The sequence below is a fragment of the Osmia lignaria genome, chromosome 8 (genome assembly GCF_051020975.1).
Source record: "Osmia lignaria lignaria isolate PbOS001 chromosome 8, iyOsmLign1, whole genome shotgun sequence".
In the NCBI taxonomy this organism is placed as follows: domain Eukaryota; kingdom Metazoa; phylum Arthropoda; class Insecta; order Hymenoptera; family Megachilidae; genus Osmia; species Osmia lignaria.
In genome coordinates this window covers 3,996,524-4,018,890 of record NC_135039.1, presented here as the reverse complement: position 1 = coordinate 4,018,890, position 22,367 = coordinate 3,996,524, and the positions used below count along the sequence as shown (strand labels likewise).

General features: G+C 37.3%; 2 protein-coding genes across 5 annotated transcripts; one reads left to right on the top strand and one right to left on the bottom strand.

Moving 5' to 3' along the window:
• Nucleotides 1-12,586: 12,586 nt before the first annotated feature.
• LOC117611082 (uncharacterized) lies at nucleotides 12,587-16,807 on the top strand. The gene is made up of 8 exons (XM_034338979.2): nucleotides 12,587-12,756; nucleotides 12,877-12,910; nucleotides 15,394-15,436; nucleotides 15,529-15,944; nucleotides 16,052-16,093; nucleotides 16,149-16,305; nucleotides 16,383-16,545; nucleotides 16,632-16,807. Exons 1-8 carry the CDS (start codon nucleotides 12,681-12,683, stop codon nucleotides 16,805-16,807), a joined length of 1,107 nt encoding a protein of 368 aa, XP_034194870.2. The 5' UTR covers nucleotides 12,587-12,680.
• Nucleotides 16,656-21,833, bottom strand: LOC117611076 (uncharacterized). Of its 4 annotated transcripts, none has more exons than XM_034338963.2 (3): nucleotides 17,045-21,833; nucleotides 16,875-16,960; nucleotides 16,656-16,787 (listed from the first exon to the last, which is right to left on the bottom strand). In XM_034338963.2, the coding sequence occupies exon 1, from the start codon at nucleotides 20,127-20,129 to the stop codon at nucleotides 18,750-18,752; it is 1,380 nt and encodes a 459-aa protein (XP_034194854.2). In that variant the 5' UTR covers nucleotides 20,130-21,833; the 3' UTR covers nucleotides 16,656-16,787; nucleotides 16,875-16,960; nucleotides 17,045-18,749. The 4 variants fall into 4 exon arrangements, with proteins under 4 accessions (XP_034194854.2, XP_034194852.2, XP_034194856.2 ...); XM_034338961.2 differs by having other exon boundaries at nucleotides 16,875-16,943; XM_034338965.2 differs by having other exon boundaries at nucleotides 16,689-16,784.
• Nucleotides 21,834-22,367: the final 534 nt, after the last annotated feature.

The following is a 22,367-nucleotide window of genomic DNA, read 5'->3' as shown; positions in this document are numbered from 1 at the left end:
TTATAAATAATACACAACAAATGAAAACTCTACTGAAAACTATTGCTTTCTTGCGCGTGTTCACCGTTGTGCGTAAAACAAAAGAAAATCAGAGAGAGCATCAGAAATCCAAGATGGTAAGTACCTTCAAGACGCACATACATCCGTGTCTTCCTTATTTTATGAAATAACAAGTTTTTATTATTCACTATGCATATTTTTAGGAAAAAATGGATTGTAGCCAAGGCAACACTGAGATCACCGAAAATACAGAGCCGAATGTAAGTACCTTTACGCTCAATATCTTTATCACTTTTATTCTTCTATGTGTTGTGCGAGTTCTCAAATGAAAAATCACGATTTTCGGAAATTTTAATCATTTATAATTTTTTAATGCGTTCACCGATATAGATGAAATTTTTAGCATACACATAACTTATCTGAATCTACGAAAGTCATTACAAATTTTCATTATAGACTAACAGAAAAAAGTTGAGAAATTACCATTCTCTATTTTTTTTTTATTTCAACAAATTGTAATTTTTTTAAACGATAAAAATACATATTTTAGTGAATTAATTTTACAGAGAAATCAGGGGAACAGCAACGATAAGTCGGCCAAAGAAGGAAATAAACAAAAAATTCCGGAGGATCCTAATGAATTTCAAAAAGTACTAGCAACATATAAGAAACAAGTATGTATATACATATAATTCCGATTTCTCAGCGTGGAATCAACACCCATATGATTATACTACAATAATTATGTTTATGTTAAATCTTACAGATCTCTGATATAAAAAAAGAGATCAAGAAATTGAAATACAGCAGAGGGGCAAGAGGGGGAAGAGGCAGAGGAGATGGTAGAGAAAGAACAGGGGGAGGAGAAAGCAGAGGTGGAAGAGGCGGAGAACGTAGAGGAAGAGGAAGAGGAAAATGGGGAGGACATGGAAAAAATCAAACAACAATCATTTTTAAATAAAAAAAATAAAAATACTTATTAAATAAAAAAATACTATGGTTTGTTTATTGTACATTATACCCATACCCTAATTATAAGTAAATATAATATTATTAGTACATAATTTTTTAATACATAGGTGTATTTAATAAGAAACATAAAGTAAAATAAGTAAAATAAATACATATTCCAAACAAATTTGTTTTTTAAATTGGCAAGAGGTATTATATCGCGTTTTTTACAGAAGAATAATATTTCTATTTATGTAATTATATTTGTGCATATCTAAGTTTGTTCATCTATTTTCTATTGACTTTTTACAAATTTACTGTAAAGATATTGTCTTTTGTCATGATTACACGTTAGCAGACGTTCTCCTTATACGCCACCTTCTAATCACTAGCTGAACTGAATTTGTCACATGAATTGCTCTGTATTATCCACAAAATGGCGGAACTGGTCTGCGAGAATGCTTTTACGGGCATCCGTTATTCGTCCTTATTTCGCAACAAATGAAGACAAAATAGATCTTCATTTACAGATAAGGGTTGTGGCTAGACCGTTCAACTCATGATTTCAATCACAGCACTCTTTTAGTGGCCTAAAAATGCTTCGATTCCGCGAATGCATTTTGTCGATTTTTTACCTCTTCTTTGGACGCTTATATTACTAAACATCAACATAATCCCACTGAAACATGATTTGAGCGGTGTGCATTGGACCTTCCTCTTTCGAATAAGCCCTCACCCAGCCCTAAATTTTGTCATACAAGGATGAATAACGGAAGCGCGTAAACCCATGTTTATGCCCATTTTTGCCGGTAATGTCAACGCGCTACTATTATCCGTGTCTACCCCCTTAAGCAGTGCGACGCACTTGGAAACTTCCTAGCTTAATCGCGCAGAATAAGGGAAATACGATTTTTGTTTTATCTCGCAACTGAAATACCTCTCCTACCTGCAAAGCGTGCGTCAGCTGACCTTTCCACAAGGAATGAATGCAATTAAGAACGAAAGCGATTGGTATGAAACGGAATGAAACTGTTTGAATGATTATGGAATGCGAAGGTTTGCGTGACAACCACTGTAGTTTGAAATTTGTCGCCCGATGTTCAACAACGTTCGAGACAAAGGTCGACCAAGGCAATAAACATCGTCAACGAACTACTGCTAAACGTTAAACGTAGAACGTTTCGAATATACGTAAATCGTTAAAAAATAATGTACACGGAATTGATGTCAACTAAATGCAACACGCATATATTCGCGATTTGACGATGATTATAAAACACCGATTGCCGTTTTACGCAAACCGCCAAACGAATAAGAACGGAATAATTCATAGTATTCAATTAATAGTCATTCAATATAGTAAATTAAACAGCTATCATAATTAAACCTTTTTCGATACCGCAAATATTAGCTAGGAGAGCCTCCTTGATTAGCGAATTCGAATAAAATCAAGCCGTAATAGATTTCGAATATTCCAGAAGCTTTAGAATTGCGACGCATGGAATTCACGTAGCGCTAGAGGGGTAGAAAGAAATAGATAACGTTAGACGAAGGCAGAAAGAAAGGTCAAGAAGGGATGAGAACTCGGGAAACGCGCCTAGACAAACCTATACGCGCGGGCCTTCCCCTTCGACACGTATCCTGATTTGCCAAATGATGTCCCTACTTTGGGGTACCGATCGCGGGTTGAACCCTGAGACACGATCGCTTGACTGAGGCAAATCACTCTTCGTCGAAAAATCGTGAGGTACGTGACGGGGAGCCTGTGTTCGCGTCGAGCAATAGTTTTCGCGTGAAAATTGTAGTGATTAGCTGCCCGGTAAAGTCCTTGAAAAAGGCAGAGTGCCGGGAGATTGCAATTCGGGTTTTCCGCGTTAAAGACTCTTACGAATACGTAAAAATTTCATACTTTTCAATTCCTATCTTTTCTCTTTCGTTCTTAAAATCGTTCGCTAATTAATATTTTTTTTTTTCCTTTTTCCGCGTCGCGTGGTTTTTAAATCGTTTTCGCACCGCTTCGTAAATAATCGTCCCGTAACACCGTAGTAAAAGGCCGATCGCGAACGCGTAGTGCAAGTGTCAGTTTTCACATCTTTTCTTCGCCTTCCAGATTTCTAGACAACACCAGCGACCATTAAGCGAATCCAAAATCTTATCATATATTATTTTACATCGAGCTTGGTAAGTTGTCCATTTCATTTCTATTCAATACGACGAATCTGGATTTAGTGAGGCAAAACGAGCGATCTACGGAACCGCGTGTTCTGGAAAATTTACCACTGGATCGTTCTGTTCAACATTGCGATCTAAGGTATCGAAACATTAATATTTCCAAGTAAAATTCCGATCGCATTCAAAGAAGCCGGCCCCACGAAACCGTGGTTTTGGTAGTATCCCCCTGGGACCGTTCTCTCTTTTTCGCGTATTAATTGTTCACCAAACATCGTCGCTCGAATTATCGAATCAAAAATTCAATAGATCTCATTTTTATATAACTTTATACTTTTCTTGATAATATATATATTTCTTTTATTTCTTTTGTATTTCAAGCAGCTCGTACTTCCTGTCAACTAACCATTTTATTGTTATGCTTATTTTTCCGAAATTATACTTTTGTCACACCTAACCAGTTTTAATTCATTTGCGTTTCAAACACACTTCCTTCCTTCACGTTCACGCCTACCATCTTCGCACAAGATCATACGAGGGGCCCGTATGGGACCAGAGCATTGACGAACTCAATTAATCTATCAATTAATCGTACTAATTCTTTTTATTGTTCTAATCGTGAGTGATCTAACATCGTCACAAGCGATTAGGACTGGTGGTAGGGCTAATACCGTTCTCAACCGTGTATTAACCACTCAGAAAGTAAAAGAAATAATAATATAAATCTAAACATAATACCCTCTATTTTCCTTTTTCGTTTTAATTTGTACGTCGCGCGCCGTATCTCGCTCGCGACGTAACATTTAGAATGCTTGGAATTTCCTTTTTTACATTATGACAGGCGACAAGAGATTAGGTTCCGTATTCATTTTAAACGACTAAAAATGTTCTACCAGTTCAGTTTTTTTATTGTGCTATGCCAACGGGGTGCCGAGCCGTTCGTTCGCGACCTACGTCAGGCCCGGTTTTCGTAGCCGACATTGCAGTCCCTGAGCCCGCGTGCTGTACGCGCTCAGATTGGTCGGTGTTTTAAGTTAATAACTCGAAAACGAGCCAACATTTTGGCAAAGGAAAAAGTTGTTTAGAATCACCTTAGCAATCATCCCTCTTCGGCTGTTGAGGTAGTCGCGTGACACCCTGTATATCCGGGATGATCTCAGTCGCCAAAATTTATGAAATTTGTTGTTTATTAACCATTTAAATTCGGTCAATTTTTTCCGGTTTATAGTTATTAGCTAAGCAACAGAAATCCAAAATCACCTTACGCTATCCTACAAATACTACTGGTTCCACCAAAAAGTGTGAAATAAAATAATTTTTAACAATAAACAAATCCGACTTCGAAACGCATTAAATAGTGTCAAATAATTTCTATTTCATTTATACCAATATTCCATAGCTATTAATAATATCTACTTAATCGTTAAATAGGATACCAAATACATTTCAGAGTTTTCGAAGGTGGCGCAAAATTAAAAGTACCCGAACAAACGATGCTGCCAGTAACGATTTTATTGCGGTGTGGCAAACTTGGTAATTAATAATTCGAAACGTTATAGATACGGCAGAAAACATTCGTAATTGTAACGATTGTATCAGAAGTTGGTAGCACTTCTGATGTGCATGTATACTGTAATTCACGAGGGACCACACAACTTGCGCAGCTCGCTAGGTCTACAGTGATTTTTAATAACTTGTGTTATTCCCCTCTACAGCTTGCTTCTTATTATACTTTGCGATCATATAAATGGCGGGTAGAAATATATGACGTACGATAATTGATAATCGGTGATGATATTGTAAAGTTTCACGATACAATGAAATTCCTATTATTTGTCGCAAAAATTGATGTGAACGCAAAGTAAGAAGCAAGCTGTAAAGGGGAATCACACGCACTATTAAAAATCTCCGTAGACCGCAGTAGGTCACTAGCTGCGCGAGTTAAGTGTGGTCACTCGTGAACTGCAGTATAGTTCATTCGCAATGGGTTTGTTGATTCCCGTTGAATATTATTTACTTGAAATTATCAAATGGATGATTTATCATAGGTTGCCGACGCTCGAGTTAGGATCTTCTTAGTAGAGGAAAAGTTTTTAATTTTGCGCCGCCTGCGAAAACTTTGAAATGTATTTGGTATCCTATTTAACGATTAAGTAGATATTATTAATAGCTATGGAATATTGGTATAAATGAAATAGAAATTATTTGACACTTTTTAGTACATTTCGAAGTCGGATTTGTTTTTTGTTAAAAATTATTTTATTTCGTTTTACTTTTTATTATTATAATCAATTTTTTAGTTTAAATCCCGTAGAAAATGTTTAATTTAATTTTTATTATTAATATTTAGTTAAATTTATAAGAAATATTTAGTTTAATTTGTATTATATATTTTTTGTAATAAATATTTTTCATTTTCAAGAGATAATTCAATCTATTAAAATAAATCGATAAACGTTTAGACGGTAAGACAGCCGGTAAGCTAGATTATCGATAAATTATCGACCTGCGACCACGTGTGCGCCAGCGCAACCCCGATGATCTCGCGGTGGGGTGAGAATCTAGAGTAGGGAGATCCGCGTAGATTAGGGAGCAGGGGTGCTCGGCCGTCACGTGATGGGGAATTCCAGTAATCGAAAGTAATCCTATATTGAAAAAAAAACGCTAACTCAGCAGAATCTGACTATCAATAGAGGCGTTCCACGCGGTATCAGATCAGATTATCTCCGACTTCGGTCGAATACAGACAGCACTCTGGTAGTAGAGGAAGGCTCTGCGCTGAATTGCTTAGGCAACTATAGAGCGCAAGAGTAAGTTTTATCCTTCTCTTCCAGTGGTGACGTACGAGACTTCGGATCTGTGGATACCCTACTCATGGTACGCAACGTGTTGAACACGTGCTGATACTGAGTCACACACTCAAGTGTAAAGATCTAGCGAGGAGCGGAGCTCCTTGAGCAGGCCTGTATTAACATAGCTCTGGCTAGACCAGAAACCGATTGTGACCTGTAGGCAAAGTCCGCTCGTGTCTGAGGGTACTGTACAAGCCACTGAAGTATAGTTTCCAATACTTAGCGTAGTCGGTGATTGTACAGATTGTTGGCTGTATCCATAGATTAAGGCGCGTACTAATTACTAATCATATATTTTTCATTGTATTTTCTGATCTAGGGCGCACGTATTATAATTTCTTTCTGTATTCCACATTCTAGCCCGCACTTATTGTTATACCAGCATTATTATTTTACATTCAGTTATTAGATATTTACTTACTTGAATAAATCTTTAGTCTAGCACATTAATGTTTGGATTTTACTCCTCAACCGCACACCACACGAACCTATAATCCCTAATTCATTCATACGAGTCGCCTTCTTGGGAAACCGCTCTTCCTATATGTCGGTACAGTGACGTACATATCTCTGGGTCGTTACACATGTAGTAATTTTTTTATTAAACTTTGAAGTTTTATCTATAAAATGCCGGTTCATGCATGTCGATATCTATAATACTTTCCGAGTTATGATTTTTTGAAAAAAAAGTGACCCTAAATTTTCAGTCCTTATAATTCGAAAAGTTTAAACAATATCGAGGAACGGAGCATCGATTTTTTGTTCGTACATTGGATTCTACAAGCCTACAAAATTTAACAAAAATCCAAAACCATGTGGGAAAAAGTGTGATCTCTTTGCGTGGAATGGCCCATATCTGGCTGTTTGTTGCGCCGAACGTTGACGCAAAAATTTCAGAAACCTAGCCTTGAAATGTAATATGTTCGGAGCAACAAACAATCACGAAAGTTTCGCGTCGTGACCGTTTTCTGCACCGAACGAATAACGAATTTCGATCTTACCTAGTCAACTGAAAATTCAGATGACTGTTTCTTGCGCGGAGCTCTTCATTTGTCGAAGCTCCTCTGCAATTTTGGTTTTGGTCTAATTTAAAGCGATTTAATAAATCTCTTTTAGTATATTATTCAGTATATTATTATTATTATTATTATTATTTAGTATATTATAATTATTTCTATTATTGAGTATGTGAGCGCGATTTGCGTATAAATTAGGATCACAGTGAGTACAAGAAGTATTTTATTATCAAACGGAAAAGTGCGTGCATATGCTCAAAGGGAACACGCGTAGACCGTTAGACAGAAATCGGCAGGCGCGGCGCACGCAGATACAAAGAGAACGCTCGCAACGCATGCGCATAGTCTAAATTCTGCTATTACTCATAAACATGTTTACATAATATTAAATACCAATAGAAATGGTTTGAACGATTATGTGATGCGTGCTTTTAATATTAACAAAAGCACAAAAATAAACAGATCACTGGATGATAATAAATTTAATCTTTCCGATGATAATGTATTTAATCTATCCGATCAATCGAATATAGGTATTGAGAATATAACATTTTCGCTCGTTTTCTCCAACGATGTTTGGAAGACTGTGAAGCCTACAAAGACAATGTATGGTAATCGTAAATATATAACATTCCAACTGGGAAAATGGACCGATATATTTGTCTCTAAAATATGGGAGCAGAAAAAAATTCCATGCGCATTCGCCTTTAAATATGCAAAAGTTTTTAAAAGTAGTGAGTCTAAATATTATGCATGTTTTATAGGGTTTTGCAAAGAATGCAAAGCAAAACTTTCTGGCCATTTATTAAGAAAACCTGAAGGAAATGTAAATGTAATATTTCAATGCAAATTAAACAATTTCAAATCTGGATTTTTACACATAAAAAGGCGTCAATTAAGAGGGCATCTCAATTATTGGAAAATAAACAAGATGCCAGCATTTGGAGAAGAAATGAAGCGAAATATTTAATGGACCATGGAGATCCTGTTCCACCAATGTTATATAATGCAGCAGTGCTTCGAAAATCCAAACAACAAAAATTGGATCGTCGTTTGGAATTAAAAAATAGTGATCCAATTCTTAATTTAAACTTGGCAAAGTACGAATTCCTTGTAGGCATTATACGCAATATAGGGCTTGACCCATTCTTTTGCATGTACTGGACGGAGGAACAAAAAATATTATACAAAACTATTATGTGTCGAAATTTGAATAGTTATTTAACAGTCGATGCAACAGGTAGTTTTGCAAAAAAATTGAAGCTTCTAAATAATGAAAAAAGTCCTCATATGTATTTATACCAATGCGTATTAGTAACAGAAACAACCACTTATCCAGTTCCACTCAATCACTTCCAAATGATATCGACAAAACAAGATGCTTCAACAATTACCTATTTTTTCTTATCAATATTAGCCGATGGTGCACCTTCACCGCGAATGGTAGTCATAGATTTCAGTAAGGCTCTTCTCATGGCAGTTACAAAAGCATTTGCTAATTGGGCAGATACACAAACTTATTTGCAAATATTGTTTGACATTACCGTTTTAGAAAGAAAAGAAAAATTGCCTAGTTGCTACGTAAGATTAGATCTTAATCATTTTATTGGTAAAGCGCCTAAAGTTCGACAATTTTATATTCGAAGCATTGCTCATATTTATAAAATGAGCGATTTAGAAAATATAAAATCTGTATTGACATCAGCAATGGTCGTCGCTTTGAGCGAAGATGTAGGCTGTCAAAACAATTCCGAGCTCCTTCCTTCAGAAAATCACTTGAGATCAGTGAATGATGTCTTTAAAGGGACATCGTTCGAAGATCCTCTCGACGAAAACGAGAGCGCAGAAGAAGCATCTTTTGATAAATTTGAAACTAAATGGACGGAATGGGCAATTCTATTTTGAAGTCGGCAGAGACTATCGCATCGAAATCTACAGCTGGATCCGTTGTAAATGCATTTTATGCGTTGTAATAAGATTAAAAAGTTTAATTTCTTATCTATCCTTGTGGACAGGTATTATGCGTGCTAATTTTCACTGTAACAAAATAACAGTTACATCCTCAGCTGTTGAAGCAGCATTCGCTGATTTAAAAAACCGGACATTTAAAGGTGAATTACCAATGCGAATTGATAAATTCGTTATTAAACATATCGATTCTCTACAAGGGAAGACTTTATTAGCGTTTGCTAATGAACATGTAGAATGCAAGGATACTACAGCAGAGAATGAAAACACGTGGAATGTTGTTGAAATCGAGAATCTAATGTTGAATTAGATACAATTAAAGAAGATGAAATACAATTATTAAATAAAAAACGAAAAATGACTTATCTCGATTACTGTCCAAATTGGGATGACATGAAAATAATGAAACGTATTACCCCAGATAGCAATTTGCATGCAGATTGGCAGCAGACTCTGGTAGAATCTGTCTACAAATCCATAGCCATCTGTTTCCGCATTTGGCTGCGTTTCTGCAAACAGAACCTGCCTACAGAATCATATAGCAGATTGACGTCAGAAACCGAGCAGATCCTGGTAACATAACCTGTTGCCAAATTGGCGACAGAAACAAAACAGAGTCTGCGCGCAGACTGTAATGTCAGATTTGCGGCAGATTGGCAGCAGAGCCTGCAACTTCAGCCATTTAAATTTTAAATGGACGCGCATATACTGGCATTTAAATGAGCTCTTTAAATTCTTATTATTACTTATTTTTTAAGGGAAAAAAAGAAATCTTACAATATTTTCATTTTATTATTAATATACATATGTGCTAGTTATTATGAATGTGGTATAAGTCAAAAGGGTATAGCCGGATAAGATGGTCAAAAGTGCCCCCAAACCAAATTCGACTTGCTATGAAGCATTCGATAGGTGATCAAGAAAAACCAGTCTGTGCCAAGTTTCAACCCTGTATCTCATCTGGGAGGGTAGTTACGGGTAAAAATGTAATTGCGAGGTTTTTGGCCAATTTCTCCCATTTAATGACATTCGAAAATTCTGAAAAAAATCAGAGACATTTCTGTTTATGAGGCACATATTACAGAATTTTTTCAGATTTTTAAATTGAAAACTGAAGCCGTGAAAAATCAAAAACGTCAAAAAATCCTGAAAAATGGCGATTTTGTATTGAAGGACCTGAGGTCATACTATCCTACGATCATATTTATTTTATAAGTGTATATTATTGATACTATCATCCTCAATTTTTTTCAGATTTTTGGCAGAGGTGCGCCACAGTTAAAAAAATTAAAAACCGATATTTTTGCTGTTTTTTGCGTGTTAGAGTTACTTATTCGACGAATTTTCGTCTGTTATTTATCAAATACATGGTATATACACTGTTCAATGTTTTTACATGCAGTGGAATAGAATAGGAATTAAACTAAGTAAACCTAATTAATAAAAGTACGTTACGTCCGTTATATTTCAAAAGATTAAAGGTATTTTCAACGGTGTCGGTGGTCCAGCGGTAAAGCGTCTGACTGCTAAACCGTTGGAAACTTCTTTTCGTAGGTTCGAGTCCACTCAGACTCAATCTTTTTTTTTTTGGAAATACATTTTTTCAAACTTCTACCTATATGATAATCATTAATATACTTGTTTACAAATGTTTCAATAATATTTTTTAAATATTTTTATCTGTAATATGCATAAATACCATTTTGAAGTACTTTCTATTCTACCGTTTCTCTTGTCATGTATTTTGTCAGTTACAGTATTATTTAATATTTTTCATTATCTTTAACAATTCTGAATATGTAGTTTGAAAAAACTGGATAAGTTTGAAATAATGTATTTCCAAAAAAAAAAAAAATTGAGTTTGAGTGGACTCGAACCTACGAAAAGAAGTTTCCAACGGTTTAGCAGTCAGACGCTTTACCACTGGACCACCGATACCGTTGAAAATACCTTTAATCTTTTGAAATATAGCGGACGTAACGTACTTTTATCAATTATGTTTATTTAGTTTAATTCCTATTCTATTCCACTGCATGTAAAAACATTGAACAGTGTATATACCATGTATGTGATAAATAACAGACGAAAATTCGTCGAATAAGTAACTCTAACACGCAAAAAACAGCGAAAAAATCGGTTTTTAATTTTTTTAACTATGGCGCACCTCTCCAAAAAATCTGAAAAAAATTGAGGATGATAGTATCAATAATATACACTTATAAAATAAATATGATCGTAGGACCTCAGGTCCTTCAATACGAAATCGCCATTTTTCAGGATTTTTTGACGTTTTTGATTTTTCACGGCTTCAGTTTTCAATTTAAAAATCTGAAAAAATTCTGTAATATGTGCCTCACAAACAGAAATGTCTCTGATTTTTTTCAGAATTTTCGAATGTCATTAAATAGGAGAAATTGGCCAAAAACCTCGCAATTACATTTTTACCCGTAACTACCCTCCCAGATGAGATACAGGGTTGAAACTTGGCACAGACTGGTTTTTCTTGATCACCTATCGAATGGTTCATAGCAAGTCGAATTTGGTTTGGGGGCACTTTTGACCATCTTATCCGGCTATACCCTTTATCAGTTATATTGAACGGCATAATACATAAGAACTGACAAGTTCAATATTTTTTACATTTCTATTTACACCACTTTCATAATAACCGACATATATATATATGTATTTATTAATTTAAAATACATATTTATAATTTCGGTGTTCATTTTTATATTAACAATTTCTGTGAAGTATACTGTCACTCAAAAATTTTAAATCAGGATTGTAAGTACTGTAAACAAAGAGAAGAAATGTGAAATTATATTACTTGTAATCGAATTCCAAAATTGTGACTGCTAGTATTTTATTTATTTCTTCTTTGTGTGGTGATACCTCTTCTCCACTGCATTTGGGCTGAAGCGAGCGTGCTCGTGTATGCACCGCGTATCCAGTTGCTTTTCCTTGAAACGTCTCCGTTACCGTACACGAAAAAAGAAAGTACAATTCATTAGTATTAATCCAATGAAGAAGTTAGTATGAACAATGAAATTTTTTAAAACGACAAAAGTATACATATGTTAGTAAATTCATTTGTAGAACTTCTCAAAAAATTTCGTCATTTGGTCCAATTTGAAATGAGGTGTTTCCAAACTTTTTTACGAGGGTCGGTTAGGTTGAGGTTAGGTTAGGGTTAGATTAGGATGAAATATTTTGACGAGGGTTGGTTCCTAAGGTTTTTTTTTTCTTTTTTTTGGCGAGGAGGGGGAAAATGCTTTATGCACACCGGGCAGGGACCGCAAGCCCGGTAGTGTGGGACTCCGTATACCCACTAAAAACCCTACTCCTCGTACTTACCTATATATACACCGGAACCGCCTGTTTCAGCATTGCTTTACCCTGATTCGTAGGGTAGGTTGTAGCTTCTGAAAATTGGTCAGAAAAAGTAGTTAATTTTCAAACCTGTCATATAGGATAATGGTAAGAATAATACTATAATAACAAAAACATTTAGTGGGTCATACCTTAAAATTAAAGCCGCTTCATCCTAGATATATTTCTTATTTAAACGCCATCTCCTTCCCGCGTCTTTAGTGTAGCCTGTAAAACCAATAGGAATATCGAAAGAGATACAGAGAGGTGAATACATGTTGCATTTATTTATGTATTTAATGATTTCAAATAAATACTGTACGTGTTTGAAAAGTTGGCAGTACGGCCGAAAATGCGTATGAGCCTAGATGGGGCACAACCAATCAAGCCTGCATTCCTTCCCACTGCCAACACTCGAAACGCTAACAGTAGGAAAATACGTATATATACATATCGATCTTACATGTTGTCGGAATATAGCATCACAACCACGGCGTATTCTCTTCTTTCTTGTTCGTCCTCTTCATTGTCGTCCATGTTGTCTCCAGCAAACGGCATTCGGAAACACTTTGAACAAACATCGTATGGACTAATATTAAATTCGGGGCCAAATATCGACATTTATACAGACCTACCGCAGAGGATTTTATTCCAATATCAAAAATATCACCGACCTCTGTGAATTTCTGGACGCCTAAGCGGAATGTATTTCTGTCCTCAGCAATGGAGGACAGAATACATATGGCGCCGTCGTGCAAGATGCAGCAATTATCGCGTACATCAAGACTGAAGGACATGCCATTAAACTGTATCCTACGATACTGGAGGATATCAGTTCCGCAACCAAGAGGCACAGATACTTTAACATCAGAAGACGCAACGACCCTCACCCTATTTGCTCCATGAGCCTGAATCTCCGCCATTCTGTTCGCGAATTGCTGAAGAGGTAGGCCCGGTTTTCTACAGTACTTCCTAAAAATGCGCATGTTGCTTTCATAGGGGAAAGCAGAGAAAGAATCTACGGGACCAAGACGTCTTACATCATTGGTCAAATGCAGAAGACCATGTACATTATAGGAACAGAAATTTGGGCCATACAACTCTTCACTACGCAGAACAAATTTTTGCAGAGCAAGCTCTGCAAAATTCGGAAACTGACTCGACGGAGATTGTGACGCTAAAATTCTAATAGCGATGTGAAGGAAAAGGAGATGTGTATATAAATTATCATTGAGGAGCCCATATGCCACAACCGGACCTGTATACAACAGAAATTGCCTAAACTCTGTTGCTTTATACTTGGCATAATACACCAGAGATCTTGCGTCTTCCAAACTCAGAGGGACAAAATTCTCTGAGTCTGTCCAGTCTTGCAGACATACCAGCAAGATGGGTACCTGACAATTTGGACAAACGTGAAAATTTTCCACTTATCCATGCAGATAATATTTTTTTCGTGACGCCCAAGCATACCAAATGCATATATTCAAATGGAACTTGAGAAACCATTCCAAAAGGTAGTGATGCTAAGGGACTGCAACCTTCTTTATGATGGTCCTCATCTACACATTGAGAGTATTGGTTGTCAGTTCTAAGCACATGCTTTATGCCATTGAAGACATATCTACCTTCGCTGTGCGTACCAGACACTTTGCATTTGGAACAGGGCCGGCTGGATGTATGGCCACGGTGGTTGAGGATAAAAGCTCTTGCTGGTGCATCAGCAATAAAGCATCTTAATTTTATTGGTACCTTAGTACCATCAAGATCTACACCACCGTTGGAAAGCATATGGGTTATGTTCATGATGAACATATTGAAAAGCCTATTAGGATCACTAGGCTTTTGCATTCCTCTATAAATGCCGACAACTATTGGCCTTACATCAGGTATGTTCCTAATCATACACTGAATCTAATGTGCTGAAATCTAATTCTAATTCCCTATCTGGTGAAAAAGAAGCATTCCTGATATACTTCACAATTTCAGCTTCGACATCAAAATGAATATACCCCCCGGTTCTACAACATATGTAGGAACACGAGTCCGTGGAGTACCCAGGACAGTCCTAATATCCTTCGGGAGGTTGGTAAAGCAGGTATGGGTCCGAAGAAGGGTAAGTAAATTCTTACCCTGAACATGATTGATATTGTTGTCAACACAATAGGAAGCCAAACTTTCCTGAAATGAAGTTTCAGGAACCGCTTCAGAACTACAGAATACTGAAGAAGACAAAGAAGAAGAAGAAGAAGAAGAAGAAGAAGAAGAAGAAGAGGAATAAGAACTGTCATCCATATCTACACCATGGGCGGCATCAATACCATTTGCGTAATCTGTGGAGAATGAAGGAACATCCGCCAGATTAACAGGGGCATTGATCTCTTGAATACAAGAAGAAGAAGGAGAAGCCAACGAAGGGACAACACTATTGGACCCTACCTCATTCCTTATGTTGCGTCTCTGTCTGGTCGATGATATTTTAAATATCGGTTTCCTCGATACTGATAACTTAAAATTAAAGGAACTCATAATTAAAATTACTAATGAAATGAAATGTATGTTAGGAATATAAATGTAAATATATGTATATGAAAAAATAAATGTAAGTAAAAATAATTTGTGGTTAATCTATGAAAAAAATGAATATAATTTAAAAATGGAAAAAAATGGTTAGTAGATAATAGAAAAATGGTGGTTAGTAGTTATAATAGTAAATAAAATATATGAATAATTTATATTTATTAATATGCGATTAGAATAAGACGCTTGTTGCACTGCACTCTCGTTCGTTCAGCGACGCAAAGCGAATGAAACAAAACGGTTGAACGCTGTTTCTGGTATGTATCAGTTATTGCGGGAAACGCTATCATTGGATGCGCATTTTCGTCACGTTGATTTCTCCAACCAATGTAAATACCTCCCGCTCAAATTGATGGATCGTCTTTTGTTTTATAACGGAACGACCGCAGAGATGATCATTCTCTGTTCTCAGGCTCGTCAGAGACGGTACAGACTGCGAAATTCGAAAACATTTTACTGCGATTTTTTTTCCAATTTCTTTATAGGGACTACAGGAGAGAAGTGCAATTGCCAAGGATGAATTCAAATGTAAGTATGACTTTTATTCATTGCAATTACATGTATCGCGGATATGAATGTATACATATTTAAAATTTTCTTCAAATATTCTTTTATTACAGATGGAAATGGAACATCGTCCGAAGAGGATGGCCAACAAGCCGGCCCGGTATCAAACCACGTCCTCCGACGAAGAACCGCGAAAGCGTTTAAAGGTGGCCCCCGGAAGTATCGTCGAGGATATAACAGACCTGAGAGCTACCTTGGAGGGCGTGGACGATGAAGTTCTATCTAATAATTATAGACAACACGAACACACGAACACATACACACCACTAGACACATATTCGCCATACACAAGCACATACACACCATCAAACATAAACATATACTCGCCACACACACCACCAAACACATACAGGCCACCTCCAACAGCATATGCACCACCAACGCAAAGTTTTCATATTCCAGATGCAGTGGAGAGCAGGCCTGAACCACGGATGCAGCAAGGTACGGAACCTACAAATCTACAAATAAGGTAAGTTGCATGTTCATTCTTCTTCTATACAATATTGGGAATAAGAATATATTCCTCAATTTCTTACATGTTTAAGCACATTTTCTTACAAATATTAATGTTTACAGGGATCTATATACAAAAATTGGCAACCTGGAGTCCATGGTGACGTAAGTATTGATTGCATGTTATTAAAGTATATATAATTATCATTTATCTTTATAGGAAAACCCATTCATTATTGGAGAAGGTGGCGAAGCAGCAGCAGCACCTGCTGCACCAGCATCATGGAATTCCGTCAAAGCCAGCGTTTCTACCAATTTCATCGTTGGCTAGAATGACGGAATTCCAAAATATTGATGAAGACAGCTACAGGGAAGTTGTAAGTGAAACAGAAGTTTCATTTTATTTATCTGTATGTATCAAATGTTTGTGTCAGTTGTTACTTACTTTGTTTAGGTAAACTATTTGGAGTACGTGGGCGGCTTCAACCTGAAGGAAGCAGTCACTCTCTCTTTTAAAGAAACAGTGAGTGACTGCTTGCTAACATCTTATTCCTGGTTGGGCCGCGAAGATAACAATCTCGCACTTTGCGAGACAAGAATTGTTCATGCTATACACGGTAAGAATCACTGTTTATATAATTGTGATACTATTACTTCATATGATATTCAGTATTCATATTATATGCTTACATTTGATTTTTAGATGCCGTGCTCCAGAATAAGCACTTCCCAAGACCGTCCCGCAAGGATGTAGCGGAACACTTAAAAGCGGCGCTTCGCACTGCTAAGGAAAGAGTGCGAAGCAAAAGAAGAGGTCCCCGAAATCCTCAGCATGAAACAGTGGATAACTTTTGGACTGCTAAGGAACAATCACGTTGAAACAGGAAGAGGTTAGTTTTGTATTGTATTACATATATAATCATAACCTTCAAACACATGTACTTACGTATGTACTTGCAAGTACCTTCATGCCTTTTTTCATTTACTGCCATAAACTCACTTGTTGGATAAATAACTGTAATACAAACACATCTTTTTCAATCTTTCTCTTCTCTTTCGCTTTCTCATAGCGAGCAATCCATCTATCGCCGATTCAGTGTATGAATAGGAACATACCTCATGCAAGGCCAATAGTTGTACGTATTTATATGGGATGGCAGAGACCGTGTCAACTGTAAACTGCTCGAAACCGTGCTCCAAATCTTTTTTCTTTCTCTACGGCACACGGCAGCTCTAGCAGTGCCCTCTAGCAAGAATGTACATATGTACATAAACATTTATACATATGCATAATATTTATAATTTGCAGCAGGCTGGGGTTAAGCCTTGAAGAGGAACTGAAGAAGAACTGAAGAGGATCTGAAGAGAAACTGAAGAGGACCTGAAGATATAATTATTTTATACATTGCTTTTTATTTTTCTGAATTTATATATTATTTATATCAACATTTATATGTTGATTTGTTATGTATATTATTGACATTGTAAATGTACATTTTTTTGTTGTGAATACTGATAAGGTTTTGGCAGTTTTCCTTATCCTAGCAACAAATGTTGGTATTCGTGAATTTATTCTGCCAAATAAAATATTTTATTTTTTATTATATATTTTGTTTACAGTTCTTTTAGTATCCGTCCCTTTCCTATGATCATGACAATTTTTCAGAAGATTATATATAAATGTACATATACTGTATACATGACAAATGTTTAATGGTATCTTTCAGTTCTTTTATTGAATACAGTAAACGCATTATCAATTAATTGCAATTTATTAATTATCAATAATTTATTTTATAATTTATAATTTTCTTTTTATTTCGCTCGTAGTATTACAATTCATGTTATTGAAAAAAAATATACTGCGCTCCTATCAAATTTATAATAGTTCTTATTCCTGAACACTCGTAATTCGGAAAAAGATTTTAAATACCATTTATATGTATAGTCACTGTTCCGTTTAAAATTTAAATGGCTGAAATTGCAGGCTCTGCTGCCAATCTGCCGCAAATCTGCCATAATCCCCGTGTTGTTCTACACAATTTTAAACGCTCTAAAGATATGAAGATCGGCATAGAGAGACGGCAACTCAACCAAAAAATTTTTTACTCTGAACGTTGTGACCTCTAGCAGACAAGGAAGGAGCTACACTAGTAATCTCTTCGAACGAGGCTCTTCATATAATTGCGATCGAACTTCACTTACAGGTAAGTTCGATTGATCGTTCAATAATATTCACAAAGTGACGTCTCAGGCGTTGTACGTCATGGGAATAGTTTTCTGAGCAAACCTATGGTAGTGATGTATGCCGCCGCGTATACACCACAACTGTAACAATCCGGTTGCGCTTGAACTCTTTCAAAAAGTATATCCTTTTTGCGAATATGAGGAAATCGTAATGCAATATACTTTTTTTCTTCTTCTACGAGCTTATCATATGTACTGCCAGGTAAACTGTCGTATACATGGAGTTTGTGGCCGTCGAAATAGATACTTCGCCAGTGATCAGAACAGTTGCCTCCAATTATTTGCACGCTTTTATCAGTACAGCAGGGATTGATAAATTTTGTAAACTGTAAGTATAGGACACTTTGCGTTTCAAAAGGAGTAGTTTCTCTGACGACACGCAAAAATCGATCTAACGATTCATCGTTTAATTTACTTTGCACAGGTAGTACATTTTTCTGTACGTCAGTTACGGAAGAAACAGTAGTCTCCAATATATAGTATCCTACATCATCATCTATGAAGTTTTCTTCTTGGTCTGAATGACTGACAATGACACACTCGCTAGTTACTGCTTCAACGTATATTTACTTGATTACTTGGTAATATTTGATGCTACAACACTGTTCTGTGTCATATTTTCGTATGTACGCTTTTCTGCGATTTGTCTGCTACATTTTTGAATGGATGCGGTGTCTTCTTTTGCCCGTAGTATGTATTCTGGATTTCTAATAGGCATGTGTCTATTGTGGCGGCTGTCCAATATTTCCAGAAGCATGCATCCTTCATAGAAGCGCGTTACGAAAGGTTCCATATGATTTGTCCAAAATGCGTCGTCCCTATTTACGCGGATCATATGTATGCTTTTAGGTGTCCAGATAGCGAAAATACAGTACTTCCGCTGCGTTATATGCAACTGACCTTGTACTTGGTAGAAATACTGGTGCTTTCTGTTCATTTCTTGTATATCTCTCTTATCGAAGATGTTTCGTAAGTGACGTATTGTTTCTATTGCGTTTATCGCTGTCAAATTCTCAGCAGATTGTGGGCATTTCAGTTCCAGTAAACCGTCATCGTCGATAAGTCCATCAGGAGAGGCACCCAAGTATGGAATGTCGCGATCTATGAACAAGCCACAAGTTCGAATTCTTGTTTTCATTGCGTTCGCTACGTCTTTTCTTGCAATGTGTTCTTTATAGCGGCCGTATTTCATAGCAGCGGTATCGACAGGTGGAGGATATAAAATGTTTTTCGCCATTGCTGCGCAGGACGTTGTTTGTCTCATGAGACATACTGCTCCAAAATTCGAAGCAGTTAGCATTTTCTCTTTTAAAGCTCTCCATAAATCTGAATCGTTTTGCTCTCTTGTGTTCGTTTCTATTATTGTACGATTTCTGGCATTGTCAGCAAGCTTTTCAAAATGTTCCTTCCAAAGTTGAAGTAGTATATCACTCGGAAGATCTGGTCTTTGCGAGTTTGGACCATAATATCTATCCGTTCCTTGCACCGGCTTAAATTTCCTTCTCTTGCCATGGGTCATTCGCAATTCTTTCGTTTTCGCAACTTTTCTCTGCCGCCGTTCCTCCAATCTCTTTACTAGTGGTGGAATGGTTTTACACATGTTCTTATGCATTTCTGTAAGTTCTTGTTGCGTATTGTATTGCGTAACAGCTCCTGCAACTCGAGCATTGTAGGAACCTCTTGCACCAAAATTAATACGTTTTCCACCAATCTCTTTGCAGATAATTGAATTAAATGTTTCTGCGGGATTGTTTGTCACATTGGTTAACAAACTATCCGAATAGCAGCTGAGGAATCGTATGGCTTTCTCGACTTCGATATACAGACCGTACAATTTCAAAGATGGAACGTAATCTTTCTCAGCTCTGTTTACGTCACGCATACACGTATGGCTGCGGCTATTGTACTCCTTGTGCTCACCAAATATATGGCTAGAAATACTTAAAATGTCCATCTGAAGTTCTCTAGCTTTGATATGTTGAGGTCCTGTTTCTTGTTTTCGCGCATTGACTGCTAAAACGACAGCTCTACGAATATCTAAAATATTTTTTTTAATTATATTTCGGTACGCAACAAAGCCACGATCTCTGTGACCCTTCGTTTGCGTTTTTTCAGCTACGTGTCACAACTTTTTACACAAATTACGAAGTAAGTGATTGGTACACTCAATTTTTTTAACGGTTACGTTTTGCTCTCGGTAACGTCTGTTATTTACAATATTATGATATACGTTACTATCACCGTCGGCAACAACCGTTCTATATATCAAGCCATGCACTTCAATGCTGCATTTGAAACCTTCAGCAATAGCATCACTTTCCATGCTACTAGAACTAGCATAACGATCATAGTTTTTATAACATTTATGATGTTTTGGGGATGTAGCTTTTCGTTCTGCTATATCACATATTGTACAGTATTTATTGCGTATGCCGATAAACAGAACTTTTCCTGTGCGGGAACCTACAATGGCACCAACACCGGAAAGTGAATTCGTTCCATACGATCTTTTCATCCAGCTACCATCCGCTATGACAGTTATATACGGGATACCATCGACTACTTCATTGTTTTTAAAAACTAATCGTCTTTCTTCTTCACCTGCTGCCTGCATGGTATGCATTGCGCTTTTCATAAACTGATCTACAAGTTTTTCACGGTACCTCCGGTACGTCGTTTCAGCCATGCAGGGCATGTTCGAGGCCCCACTCGAGGTACTCAAGCATCAGCAACTTTCACCAGTCTCAATTCGGCAGTCATGCAGTCAACAACAGAAGTGCGCACTAATTCGCAAGGCACACAGGCCTATGCTGCATGGCTAATGCATAGCAAGGCTACGCAAACTGGCGTTGAGCTAACCTATCACACGCCAAAAGGGCCACAACTCCGCACGATCCAGCCAAGGCCCTGGACGAAGACAAAATCCGGCGCCGCACGTCGTGGGCGACACACCCAAGTAACGGCCAAGAAGGTGGACGGCCGGACCCAAACCCCCAAACGAGGGTTGGCGCGGCAGCGGACTCAACAACGCGCCACTAGACGCAGGCGCCGCGCAAGGCCGCCGGTAACCAAACAGGTGGACGCCTCGGAATCATGCGACCTCCGTGCAGAAGGTTTCATGGCCAGCCATGAAAATCATGGCCCATCCACCTCCATGGGCACCACAGTCACAGAAAAGTCAACCCCCACCGTACCGGCAGAGGCCATCGGCGACCCAGCGATCACCCTGGAAGATGCGATGGTAACCATCGCAGCCATCCAGTCCAGCACCGAAACGGATTGGGTCATCCCACCGATGCCGGACCCAGCGGCTCAGGACCCATACGACCTGGATCAGTTTGTCGATATGGGAACGACATCCGACCAGGAAATCGAGGTACCAAAACTCGACATGCAAGATCCACTGGGTCTGCTTAGAATAACGGAGGCAATGATTGATGCGATGGAGGATGAAGACCGAGGACCCAGTTAAGTGAAGTGACTAACAGTGACAGAAGCATGGTTATAGTTTTTTTTTTGTTTGTGATTATTGTTTTGTTTTTTTTTGAAAGACCGAGAAGCGTTCCTCTCCTTTTTTTTTATTTTTCGATCATTTACATGCGTGAAGGCATATAACGCCCAATCTCCGTTTTTTTTTTTTGAGAAACCAAGACCATTTTATTTTCTTTTCTTTCGTTTGAGATAAGTCATATCAATACAGTAAAATCTGGATAAATGCAACGAAAGAATGCTTGGATAAGTGCAACATCGCTATCCCCTCCACTTGGGGGGATCCCCCTAGGCGAACCGAGCCGCTCGACAAGGAAACCGTGTAATATGATCCGACCGTAATATCGACGTGACTAATACTAATTGAACGATAAAACTTTTTTATTTTTAACTTTTTCCTAATGAAACTTTTACTAACGCATTTGTGAGATGTTTCTGATTAAAATGACACCAAACACGATATAGTTTGAATTATATTTATAAACAATAGGAATAGAATAAACAACATAGAATTGACACCACAACTGAATATAAATGATGTCGGCTAAATACAAAAGATGTGTACGGACACAGAATCGGCATGTCGGCTGAATACAAAACATGTGTACGGACGCAGAATCGACACCTCGCTTGGATAAATGCAACATTAAATACCCAGAATTGACACCTCGCTTGGATAAATGCAACATTAAATGCCCAGAAT

Bases quoted from the DNA above. Each gene is read 5' to 3' on its own strand.
- LOC117611076 (XM_034338963.2), bottom strand. From the start codon at position 20,129: ATGGACATTTTAAGTATTTCTAGCCATATATTTGGTGAGCACAAGGAG.
- LOC117611082 (XM_034338979.2), top strand. From the start codon at position 12,681: ATGCGTATGAGCCTAGATGGGGCACAACCAATCAAGCCTGCATTCCTT. The intron at 15,437-15,528 runs GTAAGTATGACT...CTTTTATTACAG, and splicing joins TGCCAAGGATGAATTCAAAT to ATGGAAATGGAACATCGTCC. The intron at 16,546-16,631 runs GTAAGAATCACT...TTTGATTTTTAG, and splicing joins AATTGTTCATGCTATACACG to ATGCCGTGCTCCAGAATAAG.